This window comes from Apis cerana, linkage group LG11 (assembly GCF_029169275.1).
Source record: "Apis cerana isolate GH-2021 linkage group LG11, AcerK_1.0, whole genome shotgun sequence".
Classification (NCBI taxonomy): Eukaryota; Metazoa; Arthropoda; class Insecta; order Hymenoptera; family Apidae; genus Apis; species Apis cerana.
Window position 1 is genome coordinate 507,106 of NC_083862.1, and position 17,472 is coordinate 524,577.

A 17,472-nucleotide genomic window follows, 5' to 3' on the forward strand; every position below is an offset into this window, starting at 1 on the left:
CTTCACGCCGTATTCGATTTAATGCTCGATTCACTTGTAATTGCGGCTACGGCTGCTTCACAATTCGATCGACGATTCACCGCAGAAATTGCAATTAATGCACCGTTTAAAAACAAGATATTTCATTTTCGTGAACTCGAAATCGATCCAATTCACTCTGATCGACCGTGATCCAATATCGATCGATTTTTATTTAAAAATTTACATCGATAATCCTGTTTTATTATTTATCGTATTTAAAATTTTCTAATCTGATCAATAACGAATAAAATTTGAAAATAGAAAGATTCATTTATTTATTTTAATTTAATTTACGATTTAAAATAAACGTGTTTTCATCTGGACCGTTCTAGATCATATTTTCTTTATCTTTGTGATCGATATCGTAATCGAGTGTAGTCGATACCAATGAATCATCAATCGAAGGACAATTCGATATTCCGACCGCGTCATCGATAGTTTAATAAAACTTTTCTACGTATTGTTTGCTGCAACTTCTGATCCAACTATGAATACAAATAATGAGTAATCTTCTGCTGAAAAATAATTACACGCTATTCAATAATAATTTATCCGAGTTTACATTACTAATAATTCTATCGCCGGGATATCGCGAAAAATATCGAAAAGAGACGAAAATTGATTTCTTCGATCGAGGTAACTTCGATACGATCGAACGTGATGCATAGTGTATTTCCTAAAGAGGAGCGGACTCTGGACAGGAGGTTTATACACGGACGACGATGAAGTTTCAATTTTGTCGACCACGCAAAAAAGGACAAAGATCAGGCTTTTATCTTACGACAAAGCGGTACACGCGGCCCACACTGCTTAGGCTACCTACGTTACACAACGATAAAAATTATTTGCACGAACGCGACAGAAAGGTATGCTAATTCGTAGATCGCATCTCAGCTTATAAGGTCTGCATTATGATTTTTTTACAAAAGATTTCATAAACGATCGAGTATCGAGTACACTAAAGTGACGAATCTCAGTTGGAGATCACGATATTTGTATCTCACTTGCACTCGAAGAAAAGAAAGAGATTCCCTAGAACATAACCTCTTTCAAAAATTGACAAATGGACAAAATTGGATTTCGACATTAAATTGAATTCGCATCTTTAAATATCGTATTACTAATAAATCTAATAATTGGTACTTCTTTTTTACGATCGTCCATATTGTAATAGAAAATATTTTAAAATGTTAATCGGAATCGAAACGGAAAACCGTATAACGCATAGAATTAATGGTAAACACTTGCAATTGAAATTTTACAAGAAACACGAAGTACTGTTATGGGATGAAAGATAAAACCGAGGCCTGTTTAGTTAGCTTAGTTTTGCTAAACAGAAGTTCTTTCACTCTTACTGCTGTCCTTCGAGGACAGTCAATACCGATAGATCGAGTGTCTTTCGATCATTGTGCGCAAGACGTGTGAATGCACTTTGTTGCGCGTAAAAATAAATGTGGCTTTGCTCCCGAGTGTACTATTGCGTAAATTAACATAAACGAACTTGATATTTCTGTAATCGATTATACGGTTATTTATAGGATTTATTAAGAAAAACCCTGATATCGGTAGAATTGAATTAGCTCAAGCAGAACATCTTGGCTGACACAGAAGCCTTTTTTCAGTCATGAATAAAGATCATTATATAAGGCTGAATCAGATTTAACTGACTATTCTTTTGGTAAAACTATTATTATGATTTATCTGTGTAAATTATTACAATCTATATTCTTGATAAATATATATATATATTAAAAACATATATTAAAATAATGCAGTCGGTAAAAATAATTATTATGTGATATAATACGAGCGATAAATATTTATAAATTTTTTTTCATCCAACATGTAAATCATAGGTTATTATAAGAAAACGAAGTTAAATCAATATTTTGAAGTTAGTTAAACTTTACTTACAATTCGATTCTGATGAATAATATTCATTCTTGGTATTTGATAGTATTTGCAGTTGTAACGAAGTTACGCGAGAAAAAATTCGAAACTTCCATGATAGACACGCGGATATGATTGCTAGTACAACTACGACATGGCTGACTTGTCGTCAGCTGACAGATAAGCGATTACAAGATTTCCAACGCGAATTAGTATTTATCATAATCTGAAACATTTAACATGATAACGCGGCCAGTTTCATCGTATAAAGTCGCACATATAAAACGATTATTCTATGGATTTACCACCTGTGTCATAAAAAAAATTTCAACCTGTAATTGTTGATAATCAACTACGGATATTCAGATGCATTACGAAAAATAAACAAGGAAATTTTTATAATAAATGGATATTATTACTCCATTTCGCGAGTCATAATGAATTATTACGTATATCATATTAAATAGTGTCTCGTAAACTTTTTATGTGTTAATTCATAAAATCTTATAAACATCCAGAGAAATACTTTTCCTTTCTTTCTCTCTCTGGCTTTTCTATTTTGCTAACAGAGAAAAGGGTTCGATTAGCATAGCAAGAAATCGAATTCCAGTAAAGAAGCTGATGCGAACAATACAACTATCTATTTCTAGCAAGTTGGAAAAGTGTTGAAGAAGCATCAAGTCGAAGGGGGCGCGGTCGTAAATCTCATGTAAAACGAGAGAAAAAAAAATGCAAGTACGTGCAAGCTACTGCAGGAATGCAGGGAGAAAGAGAGAAAGACGAGAGAGACGACGAGAAAGAGTTGTCGTGTGAGTCTTTTGTGTATACGAGCATATATATGCATATATATATATATATTACTTACATGTGTATGTACACGAAGGGCCGCTCTGCGTGCACTACCAATCAAACGTAGAGTCACTGCACTTTTTTCTTAGCTTTTTTACTTTTTATCCACATTACCGCGCGCGTTTACAATCCGATTATGCACCATATCACGTCGATTTATCACTATTCACATTATACCGTTGTATCGGAGAACATCGCGCGATTCATTGTCCACCCGACATTTGCTCTTATGCTCCGCTTCGACTGGCCTCCTTCGACTGCGCGTCAAACACTGTACTGCGACCAAACCAGGAGTGTGGTCGAGTGAAATTCTCTATAACAGAGGGGATTGGAAAATCTTTTTAACTCATTGTAATATTTAATTTTCGCCGTCAGATGGCAGCATAGACACTCATAGATAATGCCATCTTACGGTTTCAATCGAAATTAAATTATTTTAAAAGAATTTTCTATCATTATTCCTTCAGTTAGTATTTTTTATTAAATTTAATATTTTTATATATTTAAGGATTCGTATTTCATCTAATATTATTGTGTGTATTTTTATAATTTTCGCATATTTATTTACAAGTAATTTAGAAGTAACTATGAAAATGATAATAAGTTTATGAAAATTATTTTTGTTATATTATATTACTGAATATAATATAATGCAACAATTAATTATAAAAATTCAATCATAAACATATATAATTTTTTATTTTATTATAATAATATATAATATTTATATTTTAAAATAAAATTCCTATAATTGAAATTTAAATGTCTTCTAATATATCTAAAATACGATTAAGATATAAATAAGATAAATAATAAATAAACTTTAATTTATAACTGATTCATTCACAATTAGATTCTAATACATTAATTGAATTGAATTGTTCAAAAATTTATTAAAATATATAAAATTATTAAAATGCAGAATAAGTATGATAAAGCATAGATAAAATACAAAATAGATTTACTATTTCAATAAGATATTTCATGTTCTGACTTCTACATTACCAATTGTACAAGAAATCAGAGTCCTCTATGATTCGAAACGATAAACATAAGAAATTATTAATACCTGTAATCTTATTTCAGTTGATAACTATAACCAAAATCGATGCGGATCAATTTTATTATTATAATATATAAAATTTAAAAAATATATATAAAATTAAAAAAAAAATGTTAATATAGATGCAATTTTATATAAATCATCACAAAATTATTTGAAAGAAGAAAATAAACAAAAGTTATTTTCTCTTTTTCAATTTTTTAATTGCATAAAATTTATGATTCGAAAGAATAATATTTTTCTCTTTATTTACGAATTCAAAATTCTTAAATCAAAATTCCTACGATTCCTCCAAAAAAACTACGAATTAAAAATCTATATTTTGATTTTATAATTTTCGAGAATCGAAATGAAAATCATCCTAATTATATAAAAATATAAATATATAATTTTTATATAATTCCTAATTATATAAAAATATAATCATCACGATTAAATTTGCAGCCAATCAGCTAACCATACAATATTTCATATACAATATATAAATCAGGAATATCAGCTACATAATGCATAAATATAAATTATATAGCTATATAATAAATATAATTATATATTGTATATCAAATAATAATTATCCAAGTCTTATCTGGAGATTTCTGCAAATTGGAGACCCATTCTAATCATCATTCCATATTTCCCATATATCCTCCTTTTACGTAAAAATTTATTCGTTCTCAAAGAAATTCTCCTTTTAGTACTAGCAAAACGTTCAAATCTTTGATTGTTGTATAAAACAAAAGAGATTATAAAAAAAACCGGAAGATTAAATGAATTTAAAAATAAACGTAGATTAACATGAATTTCATTCTCATGAAAATAATTCCCATGAAAATAATTTTTAATTAATAACATAAAAAAAAAATAAGCAAAGTAAGCATTCCACAAAGGATTACATTACCATTAATTGTCTACATTACATTATTTAATCTATTTAATTAATACCAAATTACATTAATACTTAATTATAAATACATTTCATTTAATAAATATTTCCTGCAAAGTATCTATTTATGCACGCTATTTTAATTAAAAATAATCTATCTAATCAAATCAACTTACTAACTATTTATAAAATATCCTTCCTAGTTATAAAATCTAATTTAATAATTTAATTATTAACAAAATAATGTTTTTCGTAATCATCAAGGTATGCCTAAAGTATAGAAACAAATAAGAATGTGAAAATAGCTATGTAACTATCGGAAATCGAGGATTTGATAACTTACAAATGAAAAGTTTCATAATTTGCATCGAAAAATTGAAATGACAATCTGATACAATGAAAAATCTCTCTAACAAACAAAATAGAGAAAGCGAAGATTGATGAGAAAAGATATGAAGAACAAAGTGACATTTATGGGAATATAGCTTTAATATTAATATGACATCTAATATCCTTGCTTTGAAATCTTATCTACTACAAATCTAAATATTTTTTTTAAATCTATGTAAAAATTATAAAATTTATCTATTGCAATCCGGTTTATATAAAAATCTAAATCTAATAAGAATATGCTCTTCATTTTATTTCAATGAAAACTGAAAAGTTCAAGAAACAAAAAGAAAAAACACGTGAAATAATTAGTAAAATTTAATAAAAGATAATTAATTTGTACTAAATAAAATCCAAGTTATGATTAATAATTAATAATGAACTAAAAAATAATTTATATTTAAAAATATTAATATCTATATATTTAAAAATACTAATATCTAAAAAAAATCAATTATTAAATATTTTTAGATAATTTAATCTTTCATTTTTCACAATTTTAAAAATTAAAAAGATTTCACATTTGTAATATTTATTTAATAATTTTATAATAAGTGAATGATTAATAACAAATAATATATATTTTTTAATAATATTTTCAATAACAAATACTTTATTTACAAAGAGATGTTAAAAAAAAAAGAAAAAAAAAATAATAAAATCATTAAAATCATTCACTCAATGTGATGTCGAACAAACTATGAGTGAATTTTTTTCTTTCATTAATATAATAAATATAATATATAAATATAATAAATTTTCCAAAGAAATCGCGAAAAATGCTTTATCTTATTTGCAATTTAATTATTAATAAAAAAAAAAAGAAAAAAAATAAAATTTTCAGAATGCATATACCAGTCACTATTGCAATTATTATTTACGCAACAATACTAATTTATATATAATATATAATTAAATACTCATGAATAATTAAATGTAATACTAATGATGACGAATCTATTACAGCCACGTCAACAAAGTGGTTAAATATTACTACTCATAAGTATAACAAATACCTGTAATTATGCTCGTGCAAAATTCTATGTATAAAACTAGTCATCCGCATCGATTCCGATTTTTCATCCTACGATAGTATGACTAGAGGAATCAAAATGCATGCGACTCACCATTCGATGTGAAGAATCTGCGTTGTAATCCCTAAGAAATCATAGAACAGCCATCTATAACAAAATATAAAATATAACTAATTTAAAATTCAAAATAATTATATAATTATATAATTTAAAATTCAATACATTTATGTATTATTTATTTAAAAGGATTCAAGTAAAAAAAAAATAAAAACCAATAGGAAATATATAAAAATAATTATATATACATTTTTTACGTGATGGATGATGATGTTTTTAAAAGAAACATTGGCTTTGTATATCGAAAACGATTGTTAAAAAAATAAAATAAAATAAAACAAAAAATTGTTGATGTGTTTCAATTATAACCAGCGAATAAATACTGGCTCTAATTTTGTGAATAATTTAATTAAATTAAAGTAATTGTATTCTAAAAAAATATTTAAAATATTATTATGAAACGAACATTAATTCTATCGATTGCATAGATTTTTTTATTATACGTTTGCTAAAAAAAAATATTATTTTTTTGAAATTACAAATTTTTAAAAAAATATCATATTAAAAATTAATTTTAAATTAATTAATTCATTGGTAAAAAAATAATATAATATTTGCGAAATAAGAATGCAATTAGTTAAATTTTTTTAATTTTAATTTAATATTGTCAATAATTAACGCATGTATTATAAACTACTTAAATATATATTTTTTATCCAATAAATAATTAAATATAGAAAAAAAACCACATTTTTCACCACGTGAAAAACCACAGATTGATTGTTATGTTAATGATCATTTCAGCATCCATATTGAAATCCCTTTTTCCCGCCAAGGAAGTTATTTCAATAATCAGTTATTAATCTGATAGATAAGATAATAATCAAATCTTTAAAATAAACTTATAAAATATATACTTATATAACTTACAAAATTATAAAATATAAAATTAGAATCTATTGCGATAAAATGAAACAAATTTAAAATAAAAATCAAATTCCATCTTAGAAGCATAATTAGTGTAAAATGTGATCGTAATTGTTATAATAATTAAATGAATAAAGAGAACAAAGAAAAAAAGAATAAATTATTTCTTAAAAAATTATCAATTATAATAATATTTAATAAATTATTGAACAAACAAGTATAAATTAAATAATATATAGCATAGGAAATTAAAGAATAACTATGGAATAAATATTACGTAATAGATAGATCACTCACCTCAAGCGAAGCGTCCAAACATCATGATTTTCAATAACATAGTGACATCCCGCGTCACAATTTCGATGTATCGAATTACAAATTTGGAGGGGGGAAGAGAGAGTGTTTGAGAGTTCGACAAGTCGCAACATGTCGAACAAATGTACGGCACAAAAATGTAAATCGCCAATTTCTGGAGAAATATTATACAAAATGTTTTCAATTTTAAGCGTATATCAAAGCAAATATAGAAATATGTAACGCACAAATTAAACACATGGAATATTTATTTAAGATATATATATATATGAAATAGAGTAAGTTATAATAATATAACTTTCATTTTTATGTAAATAACATTTATTTACATATTTTATTAAAATAAATAAGATCTCACTACACGAAAGTCTTTTGATTGTTTTGTTAATCGTATATAAATTATAAATTTATCAATATCTTAAATGATTTGTAAAAAATAAAAATTTAAATCAGCAATTAAAATTATAATTATATTAAATTATATTTGTTATTAAATCCTGACTTAAAGGCTTATATAATTATTGCAACTAGCAATAATTAAATATTAAATAAACAATATGAAAAAAAGAAAAAAATTTAAAACACTACTTCATTTTAATATAATAATAATAAACAAATGCATATTAATTAAACTTCTAATAATCTTTAAATTATAAAACAATATCTTATTAAATAAAATATTAAAAATTGACACAATTTTGCACAATTATATTTTTGAAGATGAAACATAACTTTTTCTCACAATTTCCAACAGCAAACTGATACTATTAATTTATCTAGTCACCAATCATAAGAGATTGTTTTCTAATTGGCTAGAAAAAGGCAGTTTCTTATTTATTCAAATCCGCGCGTAAATTGAAATCTTATACAATCTATTTCTAAATTTTTAATTTTTATAAATCACAAAATAGTTAAAACATTATACATTACATTTAACATGTAGAAGTATCAAAGATACTTAAAAATAGAAAGAATTTTTATGTTATTATAATATATAATTCAAACTGTGATCATAAAAACTATTTTTATACATTATATATATATACATATTTTATTATATTTTATATTTATATATTTTATACATATATATATATATATATATATTATATATTATATATTATAATATATCTAGAAATTTTTGTAAATATAATACTAAATTTCTATAAATCATTTGCAATTACTCTTACGTCAAAAACAATTAATTATCATTAAATTACTATTTCTTTCGTTCCAGTGGCGTTGTTGTTCTATTCTCGTTTGGAATCGATAATGTAGCATTTGACACGAGAAAAAAGTATACTTTCAGGTCAAATGTAACTTTTAAGTACACTTGAAGTATATCTAATAGTATATCTAACTATTTGCTTCAGAGCATGTTATGTTAGAAAAAATTATTGAATAACATATCTTTTTTTTTAACGAAGTTTAACTAAATAAAATTTAAATTTACATAATAATTGGAAAAATATTTTATTTTAATTATATTTTATCTTTAAAAATCTTATTAAAATACACAAAACGGCAAAAACAAAATGCAATGTGCTATGTTAAATTGGAATGGTGTACCTACTCAAGTGATTACAGAAGGTCGCTGGGTAGAAGAAGGTTTTTCAAATTATGGTAAAAGAGAAGTAGTGATTATTATTCCTGGTAATCCTGGTCTTGCAGAATTTTATAAAGGATTTATAAAAACTGTAAAGTCAAAACTTCCTACTGAAGTACCTGTATGGATAATTTCACATGCAGGTCATGTACAACCACCAAACAATTTAGCAATTACTATGCCAAGTAATTCAAGTTGGACTGAACATTATAGTTTAATGACACAAGTGCAACACAAGGTTTTTTTTTTATTTATTATATTTTATTTTGTAAAAAATTTTTAAAAATTATTATAAATTAATTACAGATAGATTTTATAAAAAAATATGTACCAGAAGATGTGAAAATACATCTTATTGGACATTCAATAGGATGTTGGATTATTTTAAACATGTTAAAAGATAACTTCATTGCTAAAAAAGTTAAAAAATGTTATCTATTATTTCCAACCATAGAAAATATGGATATAAGCGATAATGGATGGTGGTTCACTAAAGTAGTAAGTTTTTCGATGTTAAAATATTATTTTAAAAAATAAAATAGAATAAAAAATAATGTATATTTTTTTTAGGTATCACGAATTGCATTTTTCTTACTTTTCTGTGCTTGGATTATTTCAAATCTTCCATATTGTTTACAAGTTTTTATTATCAGTATAGCTGGAATATTATATAGAATTCCATTCAAATATAATAATGTAGTACTTAATATGTTAAATCCTTACTCTTTGGAAAGAATAATTAAAATGGCAAGAGAAGAAATGATAAAAGTAAAAGAACGAGATGATGATATTATTTCAAAGTGTGCAGATAAATTATGGTTTTATTATGGCAATTGTGATGGTTGGGTACCAATTAAATATTATAAAAATTTGATATCTAATCATCCTTATATCAATGCAGAACTCTGTAAGCATGGTTATCGTCATAGTTTTGTTTTACAATATGATAAAGAAGTTGGAAATATTGTTGGTAATTTAATTAGTGAAAATATATCATAATTTTAAAATGGGATATTTAAATAATTAATTGGGATATTTAATTATGGGATATTTAAATAAATACATTTAATAAATATGTAGAAAATGCATAGAATAATAAATTATAATATGGCTCATTTTTTTTTTATTTTTATATATTAAAATTACGTACATGAACGTAAATTGATAAAATAAATAAAATTAATAAATAAAAAAAGATTAATAAAGATATAAAATCGGAAATACGTCATTATATGTTATAAATATTAAATTACAAATATAAATATTCTTTATATAATATATATTTAAATATAATTTAATATGCATTCAAATAATAAAATCAGAACATATTACAATAATAAATAAAAATTAATCGCTAAATTGTGATTAAATATTCGGTTCTTTTCGGCAATGATCGACTGACGCAAGCGATAGTGCTGACATCTTTTGAATCATATTAATGTTTAACATTATACTTAATAGTCTGCAAATTGCAGGTTGCAGTGTTCCATTTTATTGTGTGTGAGAAGTGTTTAAACACGTTAAATAATTATACATATAGCACAATTTTTTTATATCTTATTTTTTATATCTTGTCATAATATTGTGATTTGAAATTCATATTAATTAAAATGTCGCGTATAACTATTTTATTATTGCTTGCTTATTTCAACGCGGGATTATCTTATGGTGAGTACAAAAGATCTCAGTGTAATAAATATAAAATATAGTTATAATAATAATGATATTAATGCAAAATTCATTATGTACTTGATAAGAAATATGAAACAATAATTAATTCATTGTTATTATTAATTATTAAAAATGAAATGTATTAATAGTTAAATTTATCGTATATGAATATAAAATCTACAGATAATATTTAATCTAAATATATATAAAAATCTTTTAATTTTACATTATGTATATGTACATACACAATAAATGTAATTGACAAGATATTTTTTATTCATTGTTTCGATTTATAGTTGATTCCTTTTCAGAAAAGAATCTATTAATTTCATAACATATCGTTTACATTATTATATTATAAAATTATAATATTTTATTAGGGTTAGATTTTTATTTTAATTTTTCAGATAATTATTTTTTCCCTTGTATTTTTTGAAAAATATTGAAATTTTTTAAATTATACAATATTGAAAAACGAAAAAATAAAATTACGATTTATTATTTTTTCAAATAAATATATTTATATAATTTTATAAAGTAAAATAAAGTAAAATTAATATATAATGAGTATATTTTACAGAAATGTTTGATTGAATATTAATTTCTTTTATTATATTTTTCTATTATTTAATAATAGTATTTAATAATAGTGTAATATATCGAAGATAAAAACAAAATATAAAATTCTTTAAAAATATCAGAGACATAAAAATTTAAAGACATAAAAAACTTATTTGAATTAAGAATTAAAATACTCATAAAAAAATGAATAAGATTTTTATTTATGTCTAAACATTTTTTTATTTTTATAATATAAAATTTGTTGAATACATAAAGATTTTTGTTATAATACTTAAAGATTTTTGTTATTAAATATGATAATATGTTATAATTATAGATTAAAAAATTATTTTTTTAATGTTTTATTTTAATTAGAACGTACATATTTGCATATATAAATATATATATATTTACGTTAATATATGTAAATATATTTATATATATTTACATTAATATATATAAATATATTTATATATATTTTTTATATTTTATATTCACATTATTTTCACAGTATAAAATTTTTGATTGCATTAAAATCATTTGAATTTTTATTATTATTAAAATATGAATTTAATTTTTTTTTAATTTTATATATCCAATCTGAATAATCTTGAATAGAACCGGAAACTTATATTATTACTTATCTATCTATATGATTACTTACTATCTAACTATTTATAATTCTTTGCAATTAATAAATTATAATCATCAAAGAGAATTAATAATAATTTATAATTAAAAATTAATAAACATTTTTTAGTTAAAATAATTTTGAAAAAACATATTTATTTTATATATTTCATTAGTTATTTTGTTAAAAGAATTAAAAAGTTTAAAAAAAAAATTAATTATATTTTTAGGAATGGAATGTTCATTTGGAAACAAGAACATCATATCGAAAGTGATCGATTCATGTCCAGGAATATTAGATTCGAACGATAAATCTTATTGTTGCTATGATTTTGAAAAGAATGAAATGTATTGTTGTGATGCAGTGGAATTTGCATCGAAATCATCATGGTAAGAATATTAATATTATTTTTTTTTATAATTAAAAAATATAATTTGTTATATTTTATATTTTATTTTTATTTATTTAATATTTCTATTCTTATCTATGAAATAGCTTAAGTAATTAATGCTAATTTAAAACAACTAGTTTTCACTTTATATATATATATATATTTTATATATATATTAATCACGCATACACATAGAAATATATTATATTTTTTTTTATTTTTAGATGTGCATAATATATAATTTTAGAACATACTTTATCGTAGCTATCGATCAATAATTCTAAATACTTTTAACGTATTTTTGTTTACGAAATTTAAAATATAAGATCAAATCTACCAATTATATTTGAATCGTAACATTTTTATTTATTTATTTGAATTAACAATATAAATTTGATAATAATATTTATTTAGGTGTAAGATTTATATTAATCTGTTTCTATCTAGTTTTTATAATATTTCTTAAAACCAAAGAAATTTATGTTTTACTTTATTTATATTTATTTTATATATTTATTTTATTATTTATTATTTATTTTATACATTTTATTTATATTTAACTTTTTTAATATTTTACATTAGTTAATTTGTAATAGTTATTTAAAAAATATTTTATTTATTCTATAATTATACGATATTATGAATAAATTAATATTAATATCATATAATCTTGAGAAATTACCAGATTCTTAAAATATGTATTTAAAATAAAATATTAAGAAAAATTCTATTTATTATGTATATAAAAATTAACAGATAATATTGTTAAACTAACGAAGTATTTAGAAAGTATCATATATACATGTACATGAAGAATAATATTTGATAACGTTTATGTTTAACAAGTATGCTTTGAATTATAAAGAATTAATTCTTATCTTTATTGAAATATTTAAGGACAATAAAACCAGAAATCTCTGTAGATTTTGCATAATTCTAAAATTTATAAAAATTTTTTTATAATATATTTTATTTTTTTTTATTTATTTTCAATTAAAGATTATGATTTATTATTCCAATTATTTTTTCTTTTATGAAATATTTAAAGTAATTTAATTAAAAATCATATTTCTTCTTAATTAATTATAATATATAATATGGTATTTTATTATAAATTACACTAAATTATATATTTCTTTTCCACTTCAAAAGTAAGATTATTAGAAGTAATATTAGAATTATAAAGAACAATTTAATTAACAATTTTATATACATAATTTTAATATAGATATATACTTTAATATAGATATATACTTATATTTGATTGAGATAAAGAAAATAATTCGAATATTTATTAATTTGTATCATTTTCATTGAATAGAAAGAATTTAATTAAATCATTAGAAATTTAATTAAAGTAATCCTATAAAAGATATAATAAAATAAATACAATAATATTATTTTTTTATATATTGTAGCTAACTGAAATATCGCGTCAGTTTGATTCATAATTAATTGAAATATGTCAGTTAAAACATGGAATGTTTGTAAAAACAGTTTTGAATTCATAAGAATAATTTAGAATAAGAATAATTATTGTAAATTTATTTTTTCAATTTTTTCTTATTTATTTCTTTTTTTTTTTTTTTCTTATCTATAAATAATATTTTATTTATATATATAAATATTTATAGATATAAATATAAAAATTTATTTACTCTTACTATAAATTTACTTTTTCAAATTTTTTCTTATATTTTTATATCTATCAATTAAATAATCTAAATAATATTTTATCTATATAGATATAAATATAAATGTTTTTTTAATATAATATAATTTTATTCTATAAAATTTTTTTTTATTATTGAACAATTTTAAAAAATTTTTATTTTATTATCTTTGCATAATAGTTTTTATAGGTATTTAATTATAAAAGATGGAAACTATAAAAATTAAATTAAATTTGAGATATTTATTTTTTTTGCAGGATTCTTCTCACAGTGATTTGTGCGGTTGGAGTCGTGTTTTCTGTGATAATATTTTGCATATCGTGTTTGTGCTGCAGTTGTTGTCCATGGTATCGCAGACGTCATCAAGGAACGGTCTATGGAAGTAAGAATCCTTTTTATATAATAACCATTATAAAATATTATTTCAAATCATTGAAAAAAAATTTATTTAACATTCATCAATTTAATTTTGCTTTTCTTTTCTTTTTTTTTTTTTTTCGTTGATTTAAAAATTAGTCTATATACTTTCAAATTGATATATAATTAATTCATGAATATTACTATAGACTACTTTTTATATCATTAAGAATATATTTAATTTCATTAAATAAATTTCACATTTCATAAATATATAAAAGAAATATTAATTTATTTCTGTTTTATTTTATTAATGTGCTTTTTTATCATTTATTATATATTATATAATTTTTAAATTTGTATTAAATATTTATTTGTAGAGGCAGTTAAAACGAATCATTTGAATTATTTTTAAATAAATATGAGATGTCTTTAATGTCAATTTATTATAAATCACAGAAATTATTTTTACAAAAAAAATTAATTCAACATAAATTTAATTTATTATTTATATAATAAGTTTATGTAAATAGCTAATTTCGTCCTGTAATTATTTTTAGGACCACCTATGATATGAATCCATTTCATCACATCTTCCAATCTCCTGACAGAACATATAATGTTTCCTATAATTGTGTCAAAGTATATGTATTTTTTTAAATATTTTTACTTCGCTTCCTATATATTCTAAACGCATGAAATTTTGTGCTTACGATTTAATTACAAATTTTATTAACGTATATAAACACAAAATGTGGATGTATTTATAACTAAAAATTCAAAAATTACAATATGATAAAAATTTTTTAAAGAAATAATTTTAGAAGATCGTTTTATATAATTTACATTTTAATGATAAATTAGTATTCTTAATATTAAAAAATATTGTAGGCAATTTTATTAAATTAGTTATTTTTAAGAATATAATATGCTTTTTATAGTAAAACAAAGTATAGCCGCTATATTTATATTTTATGAATAACAAATATGTTTCTATAACTTTTACGTGTTTGCCTTGAACCCTTTATATTTCAAAAAAATCTAGGAAGGCAAAGAATGATCAACATTCCATGACTATTTTTTTTTATACGAAAAATGTGATATATATATATATATATATTTTTTTTAAATATTATGAGAAGAATATCAATTTAATGCGTTCATAAAAATAAAATAAATTTGCGAATTATATTTATTTATTTAATCAATATATAATGTTTCATATAAATCATACAATGTGTAATTTAATATATGCATTTTTGAAAAATCGAAAATCTTATATGTATGTATATATATATATATATATGTACTGAAACATATTGCATATTAAAATTATTATGTCAGTATAAAATTTATCCACATATTTACAAATCACAAGATTCTATTTTTATCAAGTTATACAATGAAATAGAATTTTTAACTTCCATTCTTAGCATGTATGTATATATTTTTATACATATTTTTATATTAAAATACACAATAAAAAAATATTGTAATAATACTTGTGACTTATTGTTTTTATTTACAATTTTTATTATAATTTTATTAAAATTTTATTATAATTCAACAACGATTACCATAATATAAAAAATTATTGAAATTATAAAAAATATAAACTTAAGAAATATGATAACTAACAATATAATAAATGCTTTTTATTGTAATATTATATAATAAATACTTTGTAATCTTTCAATGTGAACGAATATTTTCTTCCCACTATCACGTTAAATAATAAAATATATTTCTAATCTACAATGTTATGTATTATATATAAGGTATGTATTGTATATAGATTTTATAATTTATTAATATAAAAATAAAAAGAAATATTATAATTTCTTTTTCAATTATTTTTATAAAACGTTTTGAACGAATACAAATTTCGAAGAAATTAATACTCTAAAATAATTCTTATGTAATTATTATAGTATTTAAATTGTGTAGAATTTTTTTTTCAGTAGGTTTTAAAAATTACATTATCATTATATATCCTTTCAATCTAAAAAATTTCAAAAGATTCTATTCCAATAATATATTAAAATTTTATTAATATATAATAGATAAATGAATCTATAAATAATAAACTGAAAATATAATAGAAGAAACAAGTATATGCACATTTAACATGTTATATTTAAATACGAGTCTTTTGAAAATAATATACATGTATATTCAAATATTCGTCTACTGTCTCTATAAATAAAATATATTTTTAAGTTAAACTTATTTTATAGCAATATCTGTTCCAGAAGTACAAATACCTAGTATGATGCATGTAGTTCAAACACCTGCAAATGTGACAGTATTGACTCCATATGCAAATCTTCCATATCCTACAAATTCAGCAGGTAATTATCATTTTACATATGTTTAATAAAATTTTAATTAACTGATTTTAATAATGATTGACAATTATTATTAAATATATTAAAGCGAATAATTTTATTATTTTTTCAAAATTTAATATTAATTTAATTTTTTGATATATATATTATATATTAAACATATATTATTTATATATTTAAAATATTTATTTATCTTTAATATCATCAAGTAATGAAATTCATACAAATTTATACACTTTCTTTTAGGAATACAACAAGCATCAACATATTCAGGAAATATTTATGAAAAGCAAGCACCTTATAATCCAAATTACATTTCTACGATTCAACAGTAACAATTCAATTATTAAAAAAAATCTATAGAAAAACGTATATTTTTTAAGATGGTGCCTGTAATCTAGTTTTTCATTTATGAGATAAATCATTATGAATTCTCAATATTTTTTTTAATAATGAAAGTAATACTCGGAAAATTATTATATTTAAATTAATAAAATATCTAAAATAATACAAAATTTAACATAAATTTCTAATATATAAATTCTTTTGGACGATTTTACAAGATGTGTTCAAATACAAAATTTTTTAAATTATAAATATTTTATTCTTATTCGTACGTTTATTATTAAAATTAAATTATTGCCATATCAATTCTACGTGAAAATTCTTTTTATATTTAAAAATAAATATATTTAAGATCAATTTATAAATTAAGAAATTAATTATAAACTTTATATATTAAATATGAACAAAGTATTATTGAAGCTCAAATAAATTTAAAAAATATAATTCCCTTTATACTACAAAA

At 21.2% G+C, this 17,472-nt stretch overlaps 3 protein-coding genes across 15 annotated transcripts in view; 2 read left to right on the plus strand and 1 right to left on the minus strand.

Moving 5' to 3' along the window:
- Positions 1 to 7,511, minus strand: part of LOC107998540 (F-actin-monooxygenase Mical) — a 52,398-nt gene extending 44,887 nt beyond the window's left edge. For 7 of the 12 annotated variants that reach the window (XM_062081119.1, XM_017057853.3, XM_062081124.1 and 4 more), the window contains exons 1-3: positions 7,412 to 7,510; positions 6,224 to 6,277; positions 2,777 to 3,073 (exon numbers count right to left, since the gene is read on the minus strand). The gene's annotated coding sequence lies outside the window, so the exon portion shown is untranslated. Of the gene's footprint in view, positions 1 to 1,935; positions 2,757 to 2,776; positions 3,074 to 6,223; positions 6,278 to 7,411 lie in introns of those variants that run through there. The other 5 variants (XR_009831693.1, XM_028667094.2, XM_062081123.1 and 2 more) reach the window with 3 other exon arrangements.
- A 1,169-nt stretch (positions 7,512 to 8,680) lies between these two features.
- Positions 8,681 to 10,147, plus strand: LOC107998526 (lipid droplet-associated hydrolase). The gene is made up of 3 exons (XM_017057842.3): positions 8,681 to 9,270; positions 9,339 to 9,530; positions 9,603 to 10,147. Exons 1-3 carry the CDS (start codon positions 8,962 to 8,964, stop codon positions 10,029 to 10,031), a joined length of 930 nt encoding a protein of 309 aa, XP_016913331.1. The 5' UTR covers positions 8,681 to 8,961; the 3' UTR covers positions 10,032 to 10,147.
- A 137-nt stretch (positions 10,148 to 10,284) lies between these two features.
- On the plus strand, positions 10,285 to 17,472 carry LOC107998506 (uncharacterized). 2 transcript variants are annotated; one of them, XM_062081146.1, is made up of 5 exons: positions 10,285 to 10,700; positions 12,125 to 12,284; positions 14,217 to 14,341; positions 16,554 to 16,667; positions 16,911 to 17,472. In XM_062081146.1, the coding sequence occupies exons 1-5, from the start codon at positions 10,643 to 10,645 to the stop codon at positions 16,997 to 16,999; spliced, it is 546 nt and encodes a 181-aa protein (XP_061937130.1). In that variant the 5' UTR covers positions 10,285 to 10,642; the 3' UTR covers positions 17,000 to 17,472. The 2 variants fall into 2 exon arrangements, with proteins under 2 accessions (XP_061937130.1, XP_061937131.1); XM_062081147.1 differs by having other exon boundaries at positions 16,569 to 16,667.

Bases quoted from the DNA above. Each gene is read 5' to 3' on its own strand.
- LOC107998506 (XM_062081146.1), top strand. From the start codon at position 10,643: ATGTCGCGTATAACTATTTTATTATTGCTTGCTTATTTCAACGCGGGA. The intron at 12,285-14,216 runs GTAAGAATATTA...TTTTTTTTGCAG, and splicing joins TTTGCATCGAAATCATCATG to GATTCTTCTCACAGTGATTT. The intron at 14,342-16,553 runs GTAAGAATCCTT...CTTATTTTATAG, and splicing joins TCAAGGAACGGTCTATGGAA to CAATATCTGTTCCAGAAGTA.
- LOC107998526 (XM_017057842.3), top strand. From the start codon at position 8,962: ATGCAATGTGCTATGTTAAATTGGAATGGTGTACCTACTCAAGTGATT. The intron at 9,271-9,338 runs GTTTTTTTTTTA...AATTAATTACAG, and splicing joins TGACACAAGTGCAACACAAG to ATAGATTTTATAAAAAAATA. The intron at 9,531-9,602 runs GTAAGTTTTTCG...TATTTTTTTTAG, and splicing joins GATGGTGGTTCACTAAAGTA to GTATCACGAATTGCATTTTT.